Here is a 19,188-nt window from a genome sequence, read left to right on the forward strand (position 1 = left end):
CTTTGGAATTTATGGGACTTCTTTTTAAAATAGAGAAACTAATATTGCTTTGTTTCTTGGAGGCATCTACACAATGGTGGGTAGTATTTTTAAACATCACATCATGTTTCATATGACACTGATAAAATTTTTTAATAATGAAGGAATGCCAGGCTTCTTTAGTTTTTTTCATATATATGTATATATCATATTTTTCAGATATATAATCATTCTTTAAAACTTTTACCTATTGTGTGTTCATGATGTATGTATGGGTCTATGTGCCATGACATACATATGGGAGTCAACAAGCAATGTTGTGGAGTTGGCTCTGTCTTTTTGGGGGCCAAACTGAGGTTCAACAAGTAAAGCACCCCTTGTTGAGCCATACACTTGTAATCTTGGTTCTCAGAGGGCTGAGGTAGGAGGAGTTTGAGGCTAGTCTGGGAAACATAGGAAGAGCCTGTCTTTGAAACTAAAAGTCCAAGGCCTGAGGCTATGGTCCGTGGTAAAGTGCTTGCCTAGCATAAGGAGTGCCTTAGGTTTGATCCTCAGCCTTGGTTTATGGGGGTGAGGAGAAGAAAGATAGGAGGGGAAAGGGAATGGGAGTGTGTGTGTGTGTGTGTGTGTGTGTGTGTGTGTGTGTGACTCACAAAAATGCCTGGTGCCAAACACACACACATGAACAGGCACACACACATATGAACATTCATATACACATGCATGCACAGCACACATACATGCAAACCTACCTACATACATATACATCATATATTCAAGCAAAAACCCAGGTCTTTGCTTTTGTTAAGCAAGTGCTGTGCCACTGAGCCACACACCAGTCCTGTTGTTGCTGAGGCTTGATCTCAGAGCTTTGTGCATGCCAGACATGCTTTCTGCCATGGAGCTTCACCCCCAGCCCTGGTGAATTATAATCACATACTTTCATTCAGGAATGCTGATACCTCACTGTGGGTATGTTTATGTTGAATTATTTAAAATGGGAAATGCCAATACACAGAGGAAGAGAATGAAACAGTGATGAGCAGGGACAGGAGGAAGGAAATGGGGAGATGTAGGTCAAAGGCTACAGTAGCAGATGTGTAGCATAAACATTCCCAGAGAAGAATATTGAACTGTATGAGAATTTCTGCTGATTGAGTTGATCTTAACTCTTCTCAACACATGCAAATCACCATTTGACAAGATGGATAAGTTAGTCCACTTTATTACAGTGACCACTTTGCCAACTATATTTATCCTATAACATCATGCTATGTAAGTTAAATATATAAATAAAATTTATATTAAAAATGAGGAGAAATTTATAACATGATGTTCTTTTCTTTGCATTTTTCCCAGCTAATTTGTGGAATTGGGTCAATGACACTTGCAGCAGCCTAAATGGAAATAAGGTAAAAGTGTTTTCTGCCTTCTTTAAGTCCTGCTGCAGTGTCTAGAGCTGTACCTGGATGGCTGTGGAGCACAACACTTACCAGGCAGTGAAACCTCCAACCAAGAACTGATCCCTGTTGAATAAGTCAGTGCCCAATGTCTTCATCATGCCCCATTCCCACCCCTTCCCTGATTCCAGGCTGGACACTGAATGGGCTTTACTCATGCTAGGAAAGGACACTACCTGAGACACACAACGGTCTTTATTCCAATTCTGTTGTCTCTGTGTATGTTTTTTTAGAACTGACCTTGGTCACCTAATGCAGATTCCTAGGAGGAACCATCTACGATTTTCCTTTACTCTGTAGTTAGTTAATAAATCTCTTCCTTTGTCATAATTTCAAAAAACATTGAAAAACACTGAGACTATTGCAATGAAAGGCCTCGTGCCTGATGCCCAATTCACCGGTAGCTTACACTTTATCACACCAATTTGTTCCTTGCTCTTTATGCGAATCAAGTGAGTCTGCAATCACTTTAGAGTGGATGGAGATGGTGTATTCCTCTGTTCTTAAATACCTAAATGGACATTCCCTAAGAATAAATAGTCTTTGTCAAACAGCAATTTACCAAAAATGAAAAGCTAAGCTAGCCACATCTGAAACTGGAGCAATAGCTCAGTGGTTTACAGCAAGCGCTTCTCTTCCAGAGGGCCTAGATTCAGTTCTCAGCACTCACGTTGGGCAGCTCGCAACCACAGGTGGTTACAACCTGCAGCTGCAGTGCAAGGGGATCTGTGCCCTCTTCTGGCCTGCTAGGACACCTAGACTCAGATGCACAAGCTCACACTCATGCTTGCGTGCATGCACGCACACACACACACACACACACACAAATTAAAATTAGAACTCTTTTTATTATTTATTTATTTATTTATTTATTTATTTTTGGTTTTACAAGACATGGTTTCTCTGTATTGTTTTGGAGGCTGTCGGTCCAGCCTGGCCTTGAACTCACAGAGATCCGCCTGCCTCTGTCTCCCGAGTGCTGGGATTAAAGGTGTGCGCCACCACCGCCCTGTCTCAAAAATCCAAAATTAATCAACAAAAATTTAACAGTAACTTAACTATTTTCCAATCATATTTGATATTAATACGTTGATTATTCTCGTTTGTCCTTTTTATCTGTTGTAAGTGTAAAATATATCAACTGCAGACATTAGACTGGTTTCTATAATTCAGCTCCATCACCACAGGGGGGTCCATCTCTCCCTTTTCCTGCTTGGATCCTCCCTTCCCAGGATTACACCTGAGTCCTTTCATTGTCAATATGCCTGCTCCCTTGCTGAATTATATACAGAACACACAGAAGTAAACCACGCCACAAACAGAGCTATTGCCTGGAATTCAGCACTTGTCCATGTGGCCGTTGGTTTGGCACAGGCAGATGTGTTCCAGTGCTACTTGGATTATCTCTTCACTTGTGCAGATGCTATTCATTGCTGTAAAGATCCAGTCATTTCTGTTTGTGTCCCTTTCGAGACTTCTCCCATACTCTACTCTGTAACTGTAAACAGCATAAATAAAGCCATAGAGTGTGGGCCATCTGTCCTTGTCAAGGTGGACAGTTTGCACCAACATTTCTCAGCAGTGGGTAGGCCAGCATGTTGTAATAACTCAGGGTATTCTTAATTCACATCTCCAGGAGTCCTCAGGTGACTGTTGTATCGGTGCCCACTCAACAACGTCCAGTCAACGAGAAGTGTGTGAAGGTGTCTTCCTAATGACTCTGGAGGAGAAGATGCTTCCAGAAGACATGTGCTATCCAGAAGATGGTACTGGCGCCTGTGGGCCTGTGTGTGCAGCAGGCAGGCCCCATGCAGGGAGTGGAGATGCCGTGATGTTCACATTGGTCAGTGAAGTTGAGACCCAGGGGGACCTCTCAAGGAAGATTCCCACAGAGGATGAGTATACAGGCCGGCCCTCACAGCCCCCTGATGGGTCTCTGTTCCTGATCCAGCCTGGAAGCAAATCCACACCGCCTTTCCAGGAGCCTCTGGAGGTCGGGGAAAACGACAGTTTGAGCCAGTGTTTCACAGGGACCGAGAGCACCATTGATTCTGAAGGCTGTAACTTCATTGAGCCTCCATGCAGGACTGACTGTACTCCTTTGTCCCCTGAAAAGTACTTGAAAAAAGAAATAGAGGGTAGCAGTTGTCCGCCCTGGGTGGCCAGCTCCACCTCACCAGATGGCTACACAGGCTGTGGGAACACTCCTAGGGAGGACCATGAACCCCTTATGGGTTCTCTGAAGTGCGGACCATTACCCCAGTGTGCCTACAGCATGGGCCTTCCCAGTGAAGCAGCAGCCAGTATGGCAGAGGCGGGAGAGCAGCCCCAGGCAAGGGTTGATGAAAAGCCTCCAAACTCGGAGAGGGGAGCCTCGGGGTCTGGGAATTCCCCCAGTGACCAGCCACCTGCATCTGGTAAGTAGCTTTCCTGGGCTCCTGCTTTTAAGCAGTAAGGCCCATCCTGGGTAAAGGTTTCAGAAGTGTGTTTCACAATCCTCCAGAGAAAAGAAAGCCAGCATGAGAGACACACAGCCCAACTCCACTCTCTGCTGATTGACACAGGGTCTCTTGTAGCCCAGGCTGCCCCCAAACTCACTATGCATGGCTAGGATGCCTTTGAGCTCCTCCTCTTTCTGACTCCATCTCTCCAGTACTGGACTTACAAGTGTAGGACATCACACCTGGTTTTCTGGGGCTTCATGTGTGTTGGTCAAGCATCCTGCCGGCTGAGCAAGTGTCCGGCTCTTTGCTGAGCATCTTTACAGAGGCTTTCGGTTCACCCTATGCATTGCACTGTGGACTGTGCTGACCGTTGTCATGACATCATCCACTAGGCAGGCTGCTACTGCCTTAGGCTTGCCTGAGCCCTCTGCCTTCAGACTTCTCATGGTTGGGTTTGTGGTTAGTGCTCCAACGCAGGACCTAACCCTGAAAGACAAAGTCAACAGTAATTTTAGGAGTGACTGAATCATGGTGCTCTCTCATATTTGGGGAGGGGTGGGTAAAAGAGACTTGGGTTTCTAAATGTCAGAACAAATTATTTGTTTAATTATTTATTTAAGCAGCAAGTTAATGATACAGTGAAAGTGTCCTTTGCTACTTTATAAGAAAACCCCTTTTATAACACCACATTTAATATGTTTATAAAGCCCAGATGATAATTTACAGTTTAGCATCATTATAGAGATATATTGCTGCAACATTGCTGGAACACAAACAACCCACCAATGATAATATTATGACTTTTTTTGTTTTGCTTGAGGGTAGAACACCATCTGTTAAAAACTTATGTAGTACAGGGGACTTCGCAACTGATGATGAGGGTGTACTCTGGGTATTACTAGCCTGGTCAGAGGCAGGGAGTTCATTGAGAATCTTTTGGATGCCTCGCCCATGTGGTGTACCCCTCAGCAGAGGTGCCTTCCTTTCCTGGATCTTAGTTGGGACTGAAAGTGGTGCCAGCACCTGCATTTTACAAGCTGGAGGTGGCCAGAGTGAACCCTGGAGCTCAAGGCTGCTGTTGCCACAAGGTGATCTAGGTTCCTGGCATGACTGGTAGAACAGTGTGCATTCCTGTCTCTGAGGAGGTGTTCCACTGTAAACACACAAATACACCGTCCCAATCTCAGTTGTCAGATTGAAGGAGAGGAGACATTCTGAGTACCGAGAGAACAGATCTGGTTTCAAGACTCTAGAACTTTAAAGAAAATACATGCATGGTTTGGGACACGGAGGGGAAAAGAATCATGAAGCCCAAAGGCAAACTTTGCCCTCCTATCCAGGGCAAAAACAATAGTCTCGTTATCTTTCATACTCCTTGAGTACTGAACAGCTAGGCGTAGAGGAAAAGAATATCACGTGTCTTCAACAGTGTTAATTTGCAATAAATTGACATTGCTTTTTCTATGTCTGATGCTTAGCCATGCAGAACACCAGCAGAGCCATCCCACTCGTCACTGCTAGTAGGCCAAATTAATTCTCAAGCGAGGAGAAGCAGCAGCCAGATTGATTTTTAAGGCCATCCCATTCTCTCCATAATTATTTCCACATGAACAGTCCTTATGGCCAAAGTAATATATTCTTAGCTTTTTCAAACTGTCATAATTCATACTCTAAATGTGTGTGAAGCAGGTGATTCCTGGGGAAAGAGAAGGACCTGCCTCAATCCTCCTACACAGCATGCGCTTTCACACCTAAAAGGAGAGAGCCTCCTTTCCTAGATTTGAGATTTTACCTAATCTTACAGCCAAATCAAGGGGTTTCTTGAAATGACAGTAACTGGGGACTTCACCATGCCATCTTTTTTAAAACTACGTTTTATTTAGTGTGTGTGTGTGTGTGTGTGTGTGTGTGTACGTACATGCACCGTGACTTGTATGGAAGTCAGCTTTTGGCAATCTGTTCTCTCCTTCCACCATGTGAGACTGGAGGATCAACCTCCGGCCGCCAGCAAGTGACTACCTGCTGAGCTGTATCTCAAGGCACATGCTGTCAGCTTTTGACAAAACATAAGTAGCTGTTCAAACAGTTCCACAAGTAGGGACAACTTAAGAAAATACTGGGGGTTGTTGTCTAGTCTAGTGATGTTCTGACTCTTAATGGACAGTAAGAATTAGTGGCAGAGACCAGCAGAGGGGAAAGTACGCTTTAGGTTGTGTCTTAAACAGCTAGGCCTTAATTCTTTTTTTTTAAACTATATATATATATATATATATATTAAATTAGAAACAAGGTTGCTTCCCATGTCAATTCCTAGGCCTTTATTCTTAAGTGATGCTTAATTCTGGGATCATGATGGTTACCTTGGTTATAATCCCATTGGTAGCCATTTTAATTTCTATTGCATTGCTCTGAAGAGACACCACGACCAAGGCAATTTATAAAAGGAAGCATTTGGTTGTGGGCTTGCTACAGTTTCAGAGTCTCCGTGATTATGGTGGGAAGCATGGTGGCAGACAGCCAGACATGGGGACTGGAGCAGCAGCTGAGAGCAGAGAGACAGAGACAGAGAGAGAGAGAGAGAGAGAGAGAGAGAGAGAGAGAGAGAGAGAGAGAGAGAGAGAGATACAGACAGAGACAGACAGAGAGACAGAGACAGACAGACAGAGACAGACAGAGAGACAGACAGCAAGAGACAGACAGACAGACAGACACTGGGCCTGGCATGGAAATCCTTCTCTGACAGGGTAGCATCTAATAATTCTTCCTAAACAATCCACCAAATGGGAACCAGACATTCTAATTTGTGAGCTTCTGGGGGCTATTATTCAAACCACCACATTCCACTCCCTGGTTCCCATAGCTTGTATCCATATCACAATGCAAAGTGCATTAAGTCCCACTTCAAAGTCCCTGAGGTCTTTCACAGTCTCAAAACTGTTTAAAGGTCCAAAATCTTACTCGGTGGTGGTGGTGCACGTGTTTAATCCAAGCACTTAGAAGGCAGAGGCAGGCAGAGGCAGGCAGACAGAGAAACTCTGTCTCAGGAAAAAAAAAAGTCCAAAGTATCTTCTGAGACTCAAGATGATCTCTTTGTAATCCCCTGTAAAAGCAAAAGCAAAAAGAAGTTACATACTTCCAATACACAGTGGCACAGATGATACCTTACCATTCCAAAAAGGATTGCTATGATACACAGTGTGAGGGGGACCTTGGTGGATCCCATGGCGAGTAAGAGACAAACATGCCAGGCAGGCAGAATTTACATGGGAAGTTTTATTGGGAGAAGGGAAAGGAGTAGGGAAAGGGAAGGGAGAGAGGGGGGAGAAAAGAGAGAGAGACAGAGAGACAGAGACAGAGAGACAGAGACCTGCCTGTCTCTTCAGAGGAACATAGGAAAGAAAGAGCAGGAGTGGGCAGAGCTTGTCTCTGAAAGAGATCTTCTGCGCCTGTGTACAGAGACAGGATACTGCCTGCCATGCACACAGGGGTGACGCCCTTTGCCAGGTCCCCAAAGGCTAGGGCCAAGGTGTGTCTGGATGCTAACAGGGAAAAGAAGTCATAGTGAGGGCATACTGGATCAAAGCAAGACTGAAGTCCAGCTCCGAATCCTGGGGCTCCATGTCTGATGTCAAAGAGCTTGATAGCTCTTTGGTTCTCCCGTCTTTCCAGCATTGCTGACTGTAATACCTTTTTTTCTTGGGCTGGTTCAACACCCTATATGCAGCTCGCCTTGGCATATATCCCATAGGTCTCCAACACCTTGGGGTCTCCAGTGAAATCCAGAGTTCACCTACACAGCTTCACACAGTGACCTCTTTGGTCCCCATGCAGGGACTTCCCTGCCACAATACCTATTTCACCACAGAGGAAGATTCCATAGCCCCTTTACACCGGCACTCTTAAATCCAGAGCCACATGTGTGCCAAGTTTAGCTATCTGCTGTCGCTGGAAACTGCCCTATCCTTAAATTATATTTGCGCAGAATCTTCTTTCTTGTAGCTTTTTAGGAGTAAATAACTCCTTAGATCTGTTCTTTTCACGAGGGCACCTCTCATTCCTAAGCACTGGACCTTTTTTTTAAACCTCTCATTTCCTGCAGCACAGAGACTTGGATCCAGCATTACATTTCCTGGTTCTCCTTTTCTCCTCAAACTGCATGTTTTGTGTTTCTTCTTGCCTTGCCTGCTCTTCTTCATTATAGATATGCATTAGAAGAGTGATCATTCACTGCTAATGACATTAGTACAAAGGTCTTCCATTTTGCCTCCAGCAGAGTTTTAGGACAAGGGCACAAAGTAGCCACGTTCCTTTCCACAATATTACAATAGTCTGCACCCTAGCCACTAATATCATTATCCTCTGAAACCTCTTGAGCTGGGTGGCCATAGTCCACATTGCTCTCAGCACTACCGTCTTCCAACTAGGATGGCCCATTAAGCCCCAGTCACAGCATTCAATTGCATTTCTAGTTCAAAGTTCCAAGTCTTCCTAGTCCTCCAAGTAGCATGGTCAGGCCCATCATGGTAATGCTTCTTCTGTCTTAGTCACTGCTCTAGTACCGCGAAGAGACACTGTGACCAGGGCAACTGACACAAAGAAGCGTTTAACTGGGGCCTTGCTTTCAGTCTCAGAGGGTGAGTCCATGATCAGCACGGTGGGAAGCATGGTGGCAGGCAGGCAGGCAGAGCATTGGAGCAGAAGCTGAGAGCTTACACTCTGATCTGCAAGCAAGAGAGAGGCTGGGCCTGGCTTAGGTTTTTGAAACCTCAAAGCCCACTCACTCCCAGTGACACACCTCCTCCAACAAAGCCACACTTTCCAACTCTTCCTAAATAGTTCCACTAACGGGGGAGCAAGCATTCGAACGTATAACCCTACGGGGGACCATCTTGTCCAGATACCACACCCTCTTACAGGGTATTGGGAGAATTTTCACTGTCCCCACAGAGAGTTGGTATTCTAGAGGAAAGAATAACAGCCGCTTGTATTTGCTATGTCTCCTGCTGACCTGTCACTCTGCTTCAGCTTCCAAAATCATCCATTCCGTTCAACCATTTCTGAGCTGGAAAGAGTTGCTCATTTACAGGACACCGGCCCTCCTTGAGGAACCTCAGCTCCATGTTCTTTCCTACCAAACCCTTACGGATCATCTGGAGCCTTGAAAATAAGAATCGACTGATGATAAGGAATGTTTGCAGAACCTATCATTTCAGAAGTGAAGTCCTCCTGCAGCCCAGCTGCCGAATCTGTGGCTTGTTTGTCAGGATGCTGGCTTTTCTCACCAAGCCTAGATAATTATCACAGCCTTTATCAGCAGCCCTGCAGCCGATGCATTGGTTAGTTTTCATGCTACTATGCAAATGTCTGACAGAAGAAACTCAGAGTAGGAAAGGTTCAGGGCTCGTGGCTCAGCCTAACATGTTGGAAGGCGTGGCAGAGCGGAGCAGTTTGCGTCACATGACCAGGGATTGGTTCTCTGCTTTCCCCTTTTCTATTCCATCTGCCCCGCCCACGGCTGCTGTGAGTTGGTGCTGCCTGCATGCAGGATCTTTCACTCGCAGTTAATGCACTCTGGAGATACTTCCACCAACACATCCAGAGATGCGTCTGAGTCTCCTAGGTAATTCCAAACCCAATCAAGATGACAGTGAAGGTTAACCATTGCCAGCAGCCTCAGTAGTCACTAGGAATTTTCATAAGCTTCTCGTCCCTCTTCTTTTGGGTATCTCTAAAGGTGGCTTGGTCTCTGTGTAGCCATCAGCATCTATTTATGTGCTCATTCATTTAAACTGAATAAAAACGCATGGACAGGAAATTATCATGTCTGTATTCACCAATGTTCTCTCAACTACCCATGTCTGTGGTCTGCTCTTGGAAGCTTGGGGGCCAGGGGACTGAAGAACTGACCCTGACTGTCCTGAACACATTTACCTACACCAGGTAGAAGAGGCAGAAACAGCAAAGCCAACTGCCTTAACCTACTGGTCCATACTCTCCCTAGCGGAGTCCTGGGAGCCCAGGGCACGGGAGGAGGAAGATACCTGCTTGCCTTTCTCATCTTCATCCTCATCCCCGAGCCACTTTAGGAAAGACGTTTCCATCCTGCAAGCTTGAGAGAAAGGTTTTCCTATGCAAATTTGCTCTTTTCCCTGTCCCTCACTAGCAAGCCTTCTGTGTCTCACATTGCTTACCGTCAGAAGACATGTCAGCTACCAACTTGAGTTCCCCTTTGATCTACGTTTCATAAAGTGGATAATAAGTGGTCATTGGGCCCTGAAGCTCCAAGTTAAAATGGGCGTTTTATAGTTTACTTGTCAATAATATTTGGCATTCACTAATATTAGGATTCAACAAGTTATTTCAGAATATGTGAAGCAGTTGGTCTAGTTAGATGGCTCAGTGGTTAAAACACTTCAACACAGGTGTGAGGACCAGAGTTCAGATCCCCAGAACCCACATAAATGCCAGGTTTGTGTGGAAGTCTGCTTGTAATTCCAGGCCCAGAAGGCAAAGGCCTCCTTTGGGCAGGGCTTGCTTCATGAGATCTACAAATAATTCTCTGCATGATTCAGAATGGAACTGTTATACATTCCTTCCTTCCCTGTGTCACATGCTCAGCGTCTCCCAAGTGCTTGGAACAGAACTCGCATTGCCATAAAAAGGAAAGCCGAATGAAAAGCATATGGACAAGATATAAAATGTTTGAGTGTATTTGTATTTATTTTTAGTTCTCATCATGGATAAATCTCCATGACAATTTGGTAGTCTTATCTGGCTGCTTCCTCATGATTTAATATTCAAACGGTGTGCATCTTAAACTGCATAATATGCTTTTGAGAAGAAAAGAGTGCATTCCCTTGCTTAAGAATGCAAATTCTGTCAGGAAGTGTTTTCTCAAAACCAAACCCGTTCTCTCTGCCTGAGAAAAGCATTTTCTATAAGGAAATATAGAAAGAGCCTTCTGTATAAATCATGGATTTAGTACAGTGTAAACATCTTTCTGATGATACTGAAGCAGATCATTTTTTTTCATTATCCCCATTATCTTAGGTGCTATTTTTAACACTGTCATGTTATCTGAACATTTATCTAGCTAAGTCACATTAAATATTAGTGTTAAGTAAAGTAACTATCTTAAATGTGATAAAAAAAAAACTCCCCACACCATTCTGGCTTTGAAGTCCTATTTTTGAGTAGCTTTCAAACACCGTTCTACCAGCTCCACCACATTCAGAGAGCAGTGAGAACTTACAGTCCTGTCAGTGGCATACAGGGACTGAAGAGATGGCTCAGAGTGACGTGCTGACTGAGCAAACCCAAGGATCTGAGTTTGAATCCCAGGACCCATTTTAAAAGTCATGTATGGTGGTGCATGCCTGTAGTCCTCATGCTGGGAACTGAGGACAGGTGGACTCTAGGTTCCCCCGTCCAGCCAGTCCAGTTAGTGAACTCCAGGTTCAGTGATAGATACCGTCTCATAAAATCAAGTGGCATGCGAAGAAGCTTGACTTTGGTCTCTGTATATACACCATTTTTTTACCTGTGCATATATACAGTGCACACATGGGGAGATATTCATTGCCATGCATTAAGAACTTTGCATGAATTATCTTAATTACTTACAGAAACCTTGGGGGAGTAAGTTCCTCATCCAGGATAACAAAGCTAGTTATCAATGCAACATAATTCAATGGTGAAAGCTCATGCTTTGAAGCACCATGCCATTGCCTCTGAAATTGGTACCAGTGGCATGGATTTTACTTGGTTACTCAGTCTTGGAAAGGGCTTGTTGCTCCAGAGAATAAGAGGAAACACAAGCCTAGGGTGAATGGCTACTCTGACTCAGTGATGGGTACTGAGTGTCCAGGCAGAGCCAGGTCCAGAAGTTTCCACAGGAGGAATAGGATGTGCAGTAAGTGATGGGTACCTGACTTGTAACATTTTTCTCCTGCCGGTTGTCTCTCAAGTTTCTGTTTTCCCTGATGTTGACTCTTTCTCCTACATGCTCCCAACCATCTTTCATTATAAGTACAATCAGCTTACAGATGAGTAGGAAACCCTGGAGGAGAAAAGCAAGCCTGGCGAGGGACAGGCCTCACTTGGTTCATATCCCTGGGGGTTTCATGATTCTTCCATGACAGGCTTTAGAGGCCGGGGAGGTAGCTCAGTTGGTAAAGCACTTGTTGCTCAGGCAGGAGGACCTGAGCCCGGAAACCCAGCACACGTGTGTAAAAGCAGAGTGCAGCAGCTCACGTCTGTAACCCTAGCAATGGTCAGAAGAGGAGAGAGACAAGAGGATGCCCGGAGCTCCTCTGTAAGCCAGCCTAGCCAAACTGACGAGATCCACATTCAGTGAGATAACTCACTTCAAAAACAATGTGGAAAGTAAGACAGTCAGACACCCAGCATCAGCCTCTGCTGTGTATGTACACACACACACACACACACACACACACACACACAGTCATGTGTACACACTGTGCACAGTCACAGTGTAAACCCACACCACACCTGCTCCCATGCATGTTCCCAGGGCTGTGAGTGTGAGCTGATCTCATTGTACTTTAGGACCTAACTGTTATATTTGCTTTAAAAAATAGTAAGTTTGATAGGCAAGAAGATTCTTTCTTTAAAAAACTATTGAAAGCTTTGGAACTATTCAAAGAATGAGTTGCTAAAAATATCTTGCCATTGGATTTGAGTAGATGAGAGGGCTGTGCAAGAACGGGGGAGCAAATGCTAGGTGTCTGCACTCAGGTCTTCGGAAGTAATCTTTCATTCTCACAGTGCTTTAGAGAAACTGAACCAAGCATTATGTCAAAACATTGAAGGTCTGATTGACGCATTGCGTAGACCCATTCTCAGAGGTGCAGACTCTGTTCTCCATCATTGGCAAGTTATTGAGAGTTTTCCAGCAAGTGGCAAGAGGTTTAAACACCAGGAAAAGATATTTAAGGGCAATCAGATGGCAGAGTGCTTGCCTGGCATTGTGCAAAGCCCCAGCATGAATGCGTAGCCCTGTAAAAATCAGGCATAGTGGTGCATGCCTGTGGCCACAGCAGCCTGTAACCTCAGCACACAGGAGATAGAGGCAAGGAGATCGGAAGTTCAAGGACATCTTCAGCTGTGCAAAGGGACTAGCCTAGGGAAAGACACAGAGAGAGAATAAGAGAGAGGGGTTACCAGCAGATATCTACAATTCACTCTCTTATTGAGTATCTCATTCATTGATAAAGAAATTAGAGTGGCAAGCACTACTGAAATACAGCCATCTTATCAGATGACTCCTAAAGCAGTGACACTAAATCGGAGGTCTGTGGTCTTACCACACAGCTCCTCGGGGCCACTGACGCAATTTGCTGAGCCTATCGAGGAAGGAAAATGCAATGCACCTTATGTAAAAATTAATAGGGTGAAGATGATAGCAAAGCCTCTGTGCACGTGGTCCCGGGCAGGCATGTGGGTGGCACGTCAGTGATGACCGTTCTTCTACCTTTTACGTACTGGCAAATCAGTAGGATGTGTTTCAGGTTCCTTCCTCTTCTATTTTTATTTTATGTTCCCCGATGTTTTTTACATGTGTGTGTGTGTGTCTGTGCAAGAGTGTGTTAGAGGCCTTGGAACTAGAGTTACAGACAGGTATGAACCGCCGTGTGGGTGCTGGGAACCAAACCTGGATCCTCTGGAAGAGCAGCCAGTGCTCTTAACTGCTGAGCCATGTCTCCAGCCCTCAGATGTTTTTTTTTTAAAGTTTAATCTGCACTAATTGACTTTTTCCATGAATGTTAGCCTGGTGAACTTGATCAAAGATTTTTTTTGTCATAAGTCATCCCTTTACATTTTTATTTTATGTATTGTGTCTGTGTGTGTGTTATGATTGGTGGGAGCACACATGTCACAGTGCACATGTGGTAGTCAGAGGACAATTTTCAGGGCAGCGTGGATCTCTCCTTGCATCGTGGGATTGGAGGGTTGGGCTCAGATCGTCAGGCTTATTGGAAGAGTGCTTTTACCCTGAGTCATCGTGCTGGCCCATAGCTCAAACCTTTGATTAAAACACCCCCCCCAAAACCCTGACAAATAACATTGATAATCTCTTTCTAGGTAACTCTTTTTTTTTTTAAACTTGCTGCCAGCAATTTAAAAAGATCTTTGCTTGGTACTTCTACCTGACCCATGCCTCCCCAAAATGACATTTATTATTCTATGATTCAAAGGATTATGGATTGTTTAATTATGTCCTGTAAGATAAAGGAGTTGAATTCCACACTGAAAATAAAAATGGAAAAGAAGAATGTAGTTGGAGGTTTCTCATCCCTCCTGCCAGTTTCCAAATGACTACTCTAAGGCGTAATCTTAATTACAATTATTTGACCAATAGTTCATAGCTTGTTGACCAATGGATCAGGCATTACTGACTAGCTCTCACAATTAAATTAACCCATTTCTGTTATTTTATATTTTACCACAAAGCTCGTGGCTTGTTACCTAACATCTTGTTTCCCCAGTGGCTACCTTCTGTCCCCCCCCTACTCTGCCTTCAAGTCTGTTTGGATTTCCCACCTAGCTATATTCTGCCTGACCATTGGTCAAAACAGCTTTATTCATCAACCAATAAAAGCAACACATATTCACAACATGCAGAAAGACATCCCACATCACAAAAATATATCTTAGGATTTTTAGTATACTACTACCAGGATAAATTTGTTAAGGGGAAATGGCTTGGAGTTAAATGCTCAAGATGCAAGATTCTCTCTCTCTCTCTCTCTCTCTCTCTCTCTCTCTCTCTCTCTCTCTCTCTCTCTCTCTCTCTGTGTGTGTGTGTGTGTGTGTGTAGAATGACACAAAAAAAGCTCAGAGTTTTTACTGGGCTCAGATTAACTGAGATCCTAAAAAAGGAGAATTAAACAACAGTGGGCTCATTGTAATGATTTGTTGGCAGATAAAAGTATAAATGGTAAATAAATCCCATGTACCATGACACTACCAGATAAATCTAAGTATGAGGAGGAGAAAGAGGAGATGAGATTAAATCCAGACTTGTAAATCAATCCTGCACTAGCTAGAGAGGCCCTCTATGGTTTAATATATTGAAGAACAAAAGCAGTAAATGATGTCATAATAAAACTGTAGAATGACTGTATGGAGGAAAATCGTACTACTTCTAAGCAACTCACAATTACCGATTTCATTAAATACATATGGCATATCTTTAGTTAGAATGTAACATTTATGGCATGTATGTGTTACCTTGGTTTCTTGTTTTGACTTTCCTCTAATGACTTTATCTGGTAAAGTGGAAGAGAAAGTCATAGATGACGTCTGTCTGTTTAGTGCACAACGTAGGTTACAAGCTCTTGTGGGCACACTTCGGAGTGAGCAAGGAGGCAGGAACACTAGCAGGCTCCCTGATGTGTGTTGGGGGCGGGGTAGGGGTAAGTTTCTGATGCTAAGCACCCTGTGGGGGAGGGGACAGCAGGAATCACAGGCTTCTGTGTCTGGATTTATTGCTCACATTTAAAATCTTGTCCTCCCATGGGGTTTTCACTGTACCTCCGTTCGGGGTTCTCAGGAGTTACCCCACCAGCAGGAGGAAGGCTACACCAAAGGAATTTCCTGAATGCCCATAACACATTAGTCGCTGTCTAAAAATGCCCTTCCAAATTTGAGGCAACTTCATTCAGAGAGGGTAATGCAAACTTCATCGTGCTTGCATAAATTAACGTTGAGCTGAGTCACGATAGAAGAGAGGCTTGAATGTAGCCCCTGATACAGTTTCTCTATGCTCTCTCTGTTCCTTGCAGGAAACGTGACGGGAAACAGCAATTCCACGTTTATCTCCAGCGGGCAGGTGATGAACTTCAAGGGCGACATCATCGTAGTGTACGTCAGCCAGACCTCGCAGGAGGGCCCGGGCCCTGCAGAGCCAGAGCAGGAGCCGGTGGGCCGCCCGGTGCAGGAGGAGACGCTGGCACGCAGAGACTCCTTCGCAGGCACGGCTCCGTGCTTCCCCAACACGCACACCACCGGGGCGGGCAAGCAGGAGAAGGGCGCATCCCGGACAGAGGATGGAACAACTCGGCCTGTGCAGGAGCAGGGCGCGGCGCAGGATTCCCCCTGTACCCAGGGGTCCGGACAATGTGTAAAATGATCCTGCATTCTCTGCTTGCCCTGAGCGCAGGGCACCACTGACTTTCCCTAAACAGACTTGTGGCTAGCCACTAAGCAACTCCCCCAGGGGTAGGCTGGGGGGGGCATGGTGGTGGAACCCACCCTGTCACTTCCTCCTGTGCTGTCTCCTCTGCCTACCACCACCAGGTGTCATTAAGGTTTGGCCTTTTTGCAACGTTGGTGTCCTGCCTTTTTGAGGTCTGTACCCCAAACCCCACTCCCCATATTTATATTTCACTTGCTTTTTTCCTGTGCTTCTTGATACTGTCTCTTTCTTTCTGTCTTGACTAAGGGTTTTCATGACAATTCTGAAGGTGCTATCTCCTTTACACTATTTTGCACTCCGTCCTACAGTGGTCTGGTGATGGCTTTTGCTAGTGTCCTCCAAGCACTTTCAGGAAAAGGCCAGATGTGCAGGGCTGGGCAGCAAAGTGCGTGAACCGAGTAGAGGGTTTTTTATTTTGTGGAAATATCCTGTGCCTCATTTTTGTCTAAAGAAGGGAGACCCTGCTCCCCAACCAAGGTTGTCAGGTTGCGTAGATCCTTGAGAACTAAGTTCAGGGTGTGGCCTGTCTCCTACCTGTTTTGTTTTGTTTGTTCTTGTTTTGTTTTTGCTTTTGTTTTGCCAGAATGACAGGTACTTGGCCACTAATCTAAAAAAAATCCTAGCTTTTGTGGTGTGGCATTCTTATTTTTAAACGATTAGCTGTCTAGAAAAGATGGAGAAAGTGAATAGGACATGGGGCCAAAGAAAAAAAGAATGTGCCAGGGAAATTTAAAAAAGGATGAGTAAAGTTGACATGCCACCTTGCGGATTCTCTTTCCACATAACAGTGTCGGAAATGTGCTTAGGCAGTATGCCCTCTTTCCTTCCAAAGCATTTGTGCATGAGTAATTCAGCCTTAAGGAAGTAAAAACAGTGTGTGTGTGTGTGTGTGTGATGCATTTACATTACAAATCAGGAGATCGAGAGAGGTGATTTTCAGTTGATAAGACTAAGAGTTTGAGTTCAATACCCAGCACCCTTCTGGTAGCTCACAACAGCTTGTAACTCCAGTTCCATGCCCCCCTCTGGCCTCCACAGGCAACTGCACCCATTTTGTATATGCACAAAAAATAAATTACAAATTAAATTTTCTATGACATGGATGCAGAAAATTAATTACAGATTTTTTTTCTTTTTTGGGGCAGTTAAAGACTGAAAGTGGCCACTGGGGTGGGTTTATCATGGGCACTGGTTCTCAGATACTGGAGAAAAGCTAAAGCATGCAAGCAAATGGCAAGTAGTTTTGTAATCTGGTAGGTTATACGCGTGTTAGCAGTGGTCACTGCACTGCCATGAGTATCCAGCTGGAAAGAAGGCCTGTCTGTCACTGGTTTCTTCCTTCTGATTGCAGTTCCTCTGGGGTCATAGCAGATGACTGTGACTTTTAATGTAGAGAATGGCTCTGTAATGGATGGGGCTCTTGCACTAACATAAAGAGCTGCAGGAAATAACCACAAAGAGAGATGGTACCAAATCCAGCAAAACCATTCAACCTTTCGGCATGGAATGTATTAACTAAACTCCACAAAGCAGGATGTAGAGCTAAAAACCCACATCCACCATGACCGTCATCATTTCTCTGCACCCACTTCACCTCTGTACTTCCATTGTTCCTCTTACAAATCCAATAATGATAACCTAACATCATTTTTCCTACCCAGAGATATCAAAAAGGTTCTTGAAGGCCACCCTCATGGGCAGAGGAGTGACACGGATTCATTTTTACTGTTTTTTTGGGGTCTATTTCAATGACTGAAGAGTTGTGAAAAAATATATTTAAGGCTTTTCTTTACTACATCTGTGGAAAATAAACATTTTTACCATCAACTCCATAGAGTCTGTTATATGGAAATGAAGCTCACCCTTTATAGAGTTTTGTGAGCTCTGACAAAATGTATTGTGTGACTGGCAGCATCACAAACAAGACCCAGGATGTTTTCAGTGCCCATGCACCCCATTTCCCGTGAGAGAGACCCCACACCTGCCCCAGGCCACTGACAACCCTCTGCTCTCTGCTCCTGCACTTTTGCTGTAGTCCATTCCTCTTCACTGATGACAAAAAGCTTTTGTATGGCTAGACATTTTACTCACTGGCATTTAAAGTTCTTTTCTGATGGAGACAATTACCAATAATTGTCTATCTCTAAAAGCTGTTGTGGACATGGGATGGGATTCCATTACTCTTAGGTAAGCACCAGGAGTGAGATGGTAAGATCACATGGCAAATTATTTTCTACTTTCTATAAGAGACCTCAAAGAGTCTGTAGAACTTGGTATTCTCATCAGCAATGATGGGAGGCTGGGTCGCTACACATTCTCCTTAGACTTACATTGTCATCCCTTTGGGTGTTTGCTTTATATTAGCCACTCTAATCAACACATAGTGTCTGAGCATGCTCTAACTTGGAGGCTGGGACTTAGTGTGTTTTCATGTGCTTGCCTGGCCATCTTTATCCCTAAACCGGTTAAAGCATGTTCAGATCTTTAAGCTGTGCTAACTTGTTTTCCTGCTGACTTTGTGTGTATTCATGCATCATGCCATCCCAGCTATCTGTCCAGCCCTTCTTGGTGACCTTTCAAAGTCCTCTTTTTCACTGAATACAAAAGCACACAGGTTTATAAAACTTGTCTATTTTTTTAATTGAAAAAATTCAATCATTCTTTTTTCTCCACCAGTTCTCCTCAAATCCTACCAAACCAAATTTATGTTCTCCAAAAAAAGTCAAACAAGAGGTTAGAGAGAAGGCTCAGTGCTTGAAAGTATTGGCTGCTCTACCAGAGGTCTTGTGCTCAATTCCGAGCCACCACATGGTGGCTCACAACATCTATAGTGGAATCTGATGCCCTCTTCTAACATGCATACATGCAGATAGAATGAACACTCATATACATAAACAAATACATCTTTAAAAAAGAATAAAAAAATTCCTTTCTGGACCAAAATATTCCTTTGGGGCTAGAGTGATAGCTTAGCAATCAAGAAACAATGCTCTTTCAGATATACATGGATCCAATTCCCAGCACCCACCGCTTGTAACTCCATTTCTAGGAGACCCAACACCCATGCCAAAACATCAATGCACAT

At 44.3% G+C, this 19,188-nt stretch overlaps 1 protein-coding gene across 1 annotated transcript in view; it reads left to right on the plus strand.

Annotated features, from left to right (window-relative positions):
* The window catches only part of Tnfrsf11a (TNF receptor superfamily member 11a), a 58,877-nt gene extending 40,947 nt beyond the window's left edge, over window positions 1–17,930 (plus strand). The window contains exons 8-10 of the mRNA XM_005081463.4: window positions 1,339–1,391; window positions 3,076–3,856; window positions 15,691–17,930. Of these exons, the coding sequence (XP_005081520.2) occupies window positions 1,339–1,391; window positions 3,076–3,856; window positions 15,691–16,037 (1,181 nt within the window). The 3' untranslated portion in view covers window positions 16,038–17,930. The remainder of the gene's footprint in view (window positions 1–1,338; window positions 1,392–3,075; window positions 3,857–15,690) is intronic.
* Window positions 17,931–19,188: the final 1,258 nt, after the last annotated feature.

This window comes from Mesocricetus auratus, unplaced genomic scaffold, assembly GCF_017639785.1.
Source record: "Mesocricetus auratus isolate SY011 unplaced genomic scaffold, BCM_Maur_2.0 Super-Scaffold_100676, whole genome shotgun sequence".
Classification (NCBI taxonomy): Eukaryota; Metazoa; Chordata; class Mammalia; order Rodentia; family Cricetidae; genus Mesocricetus; species Mesocricetus auratus.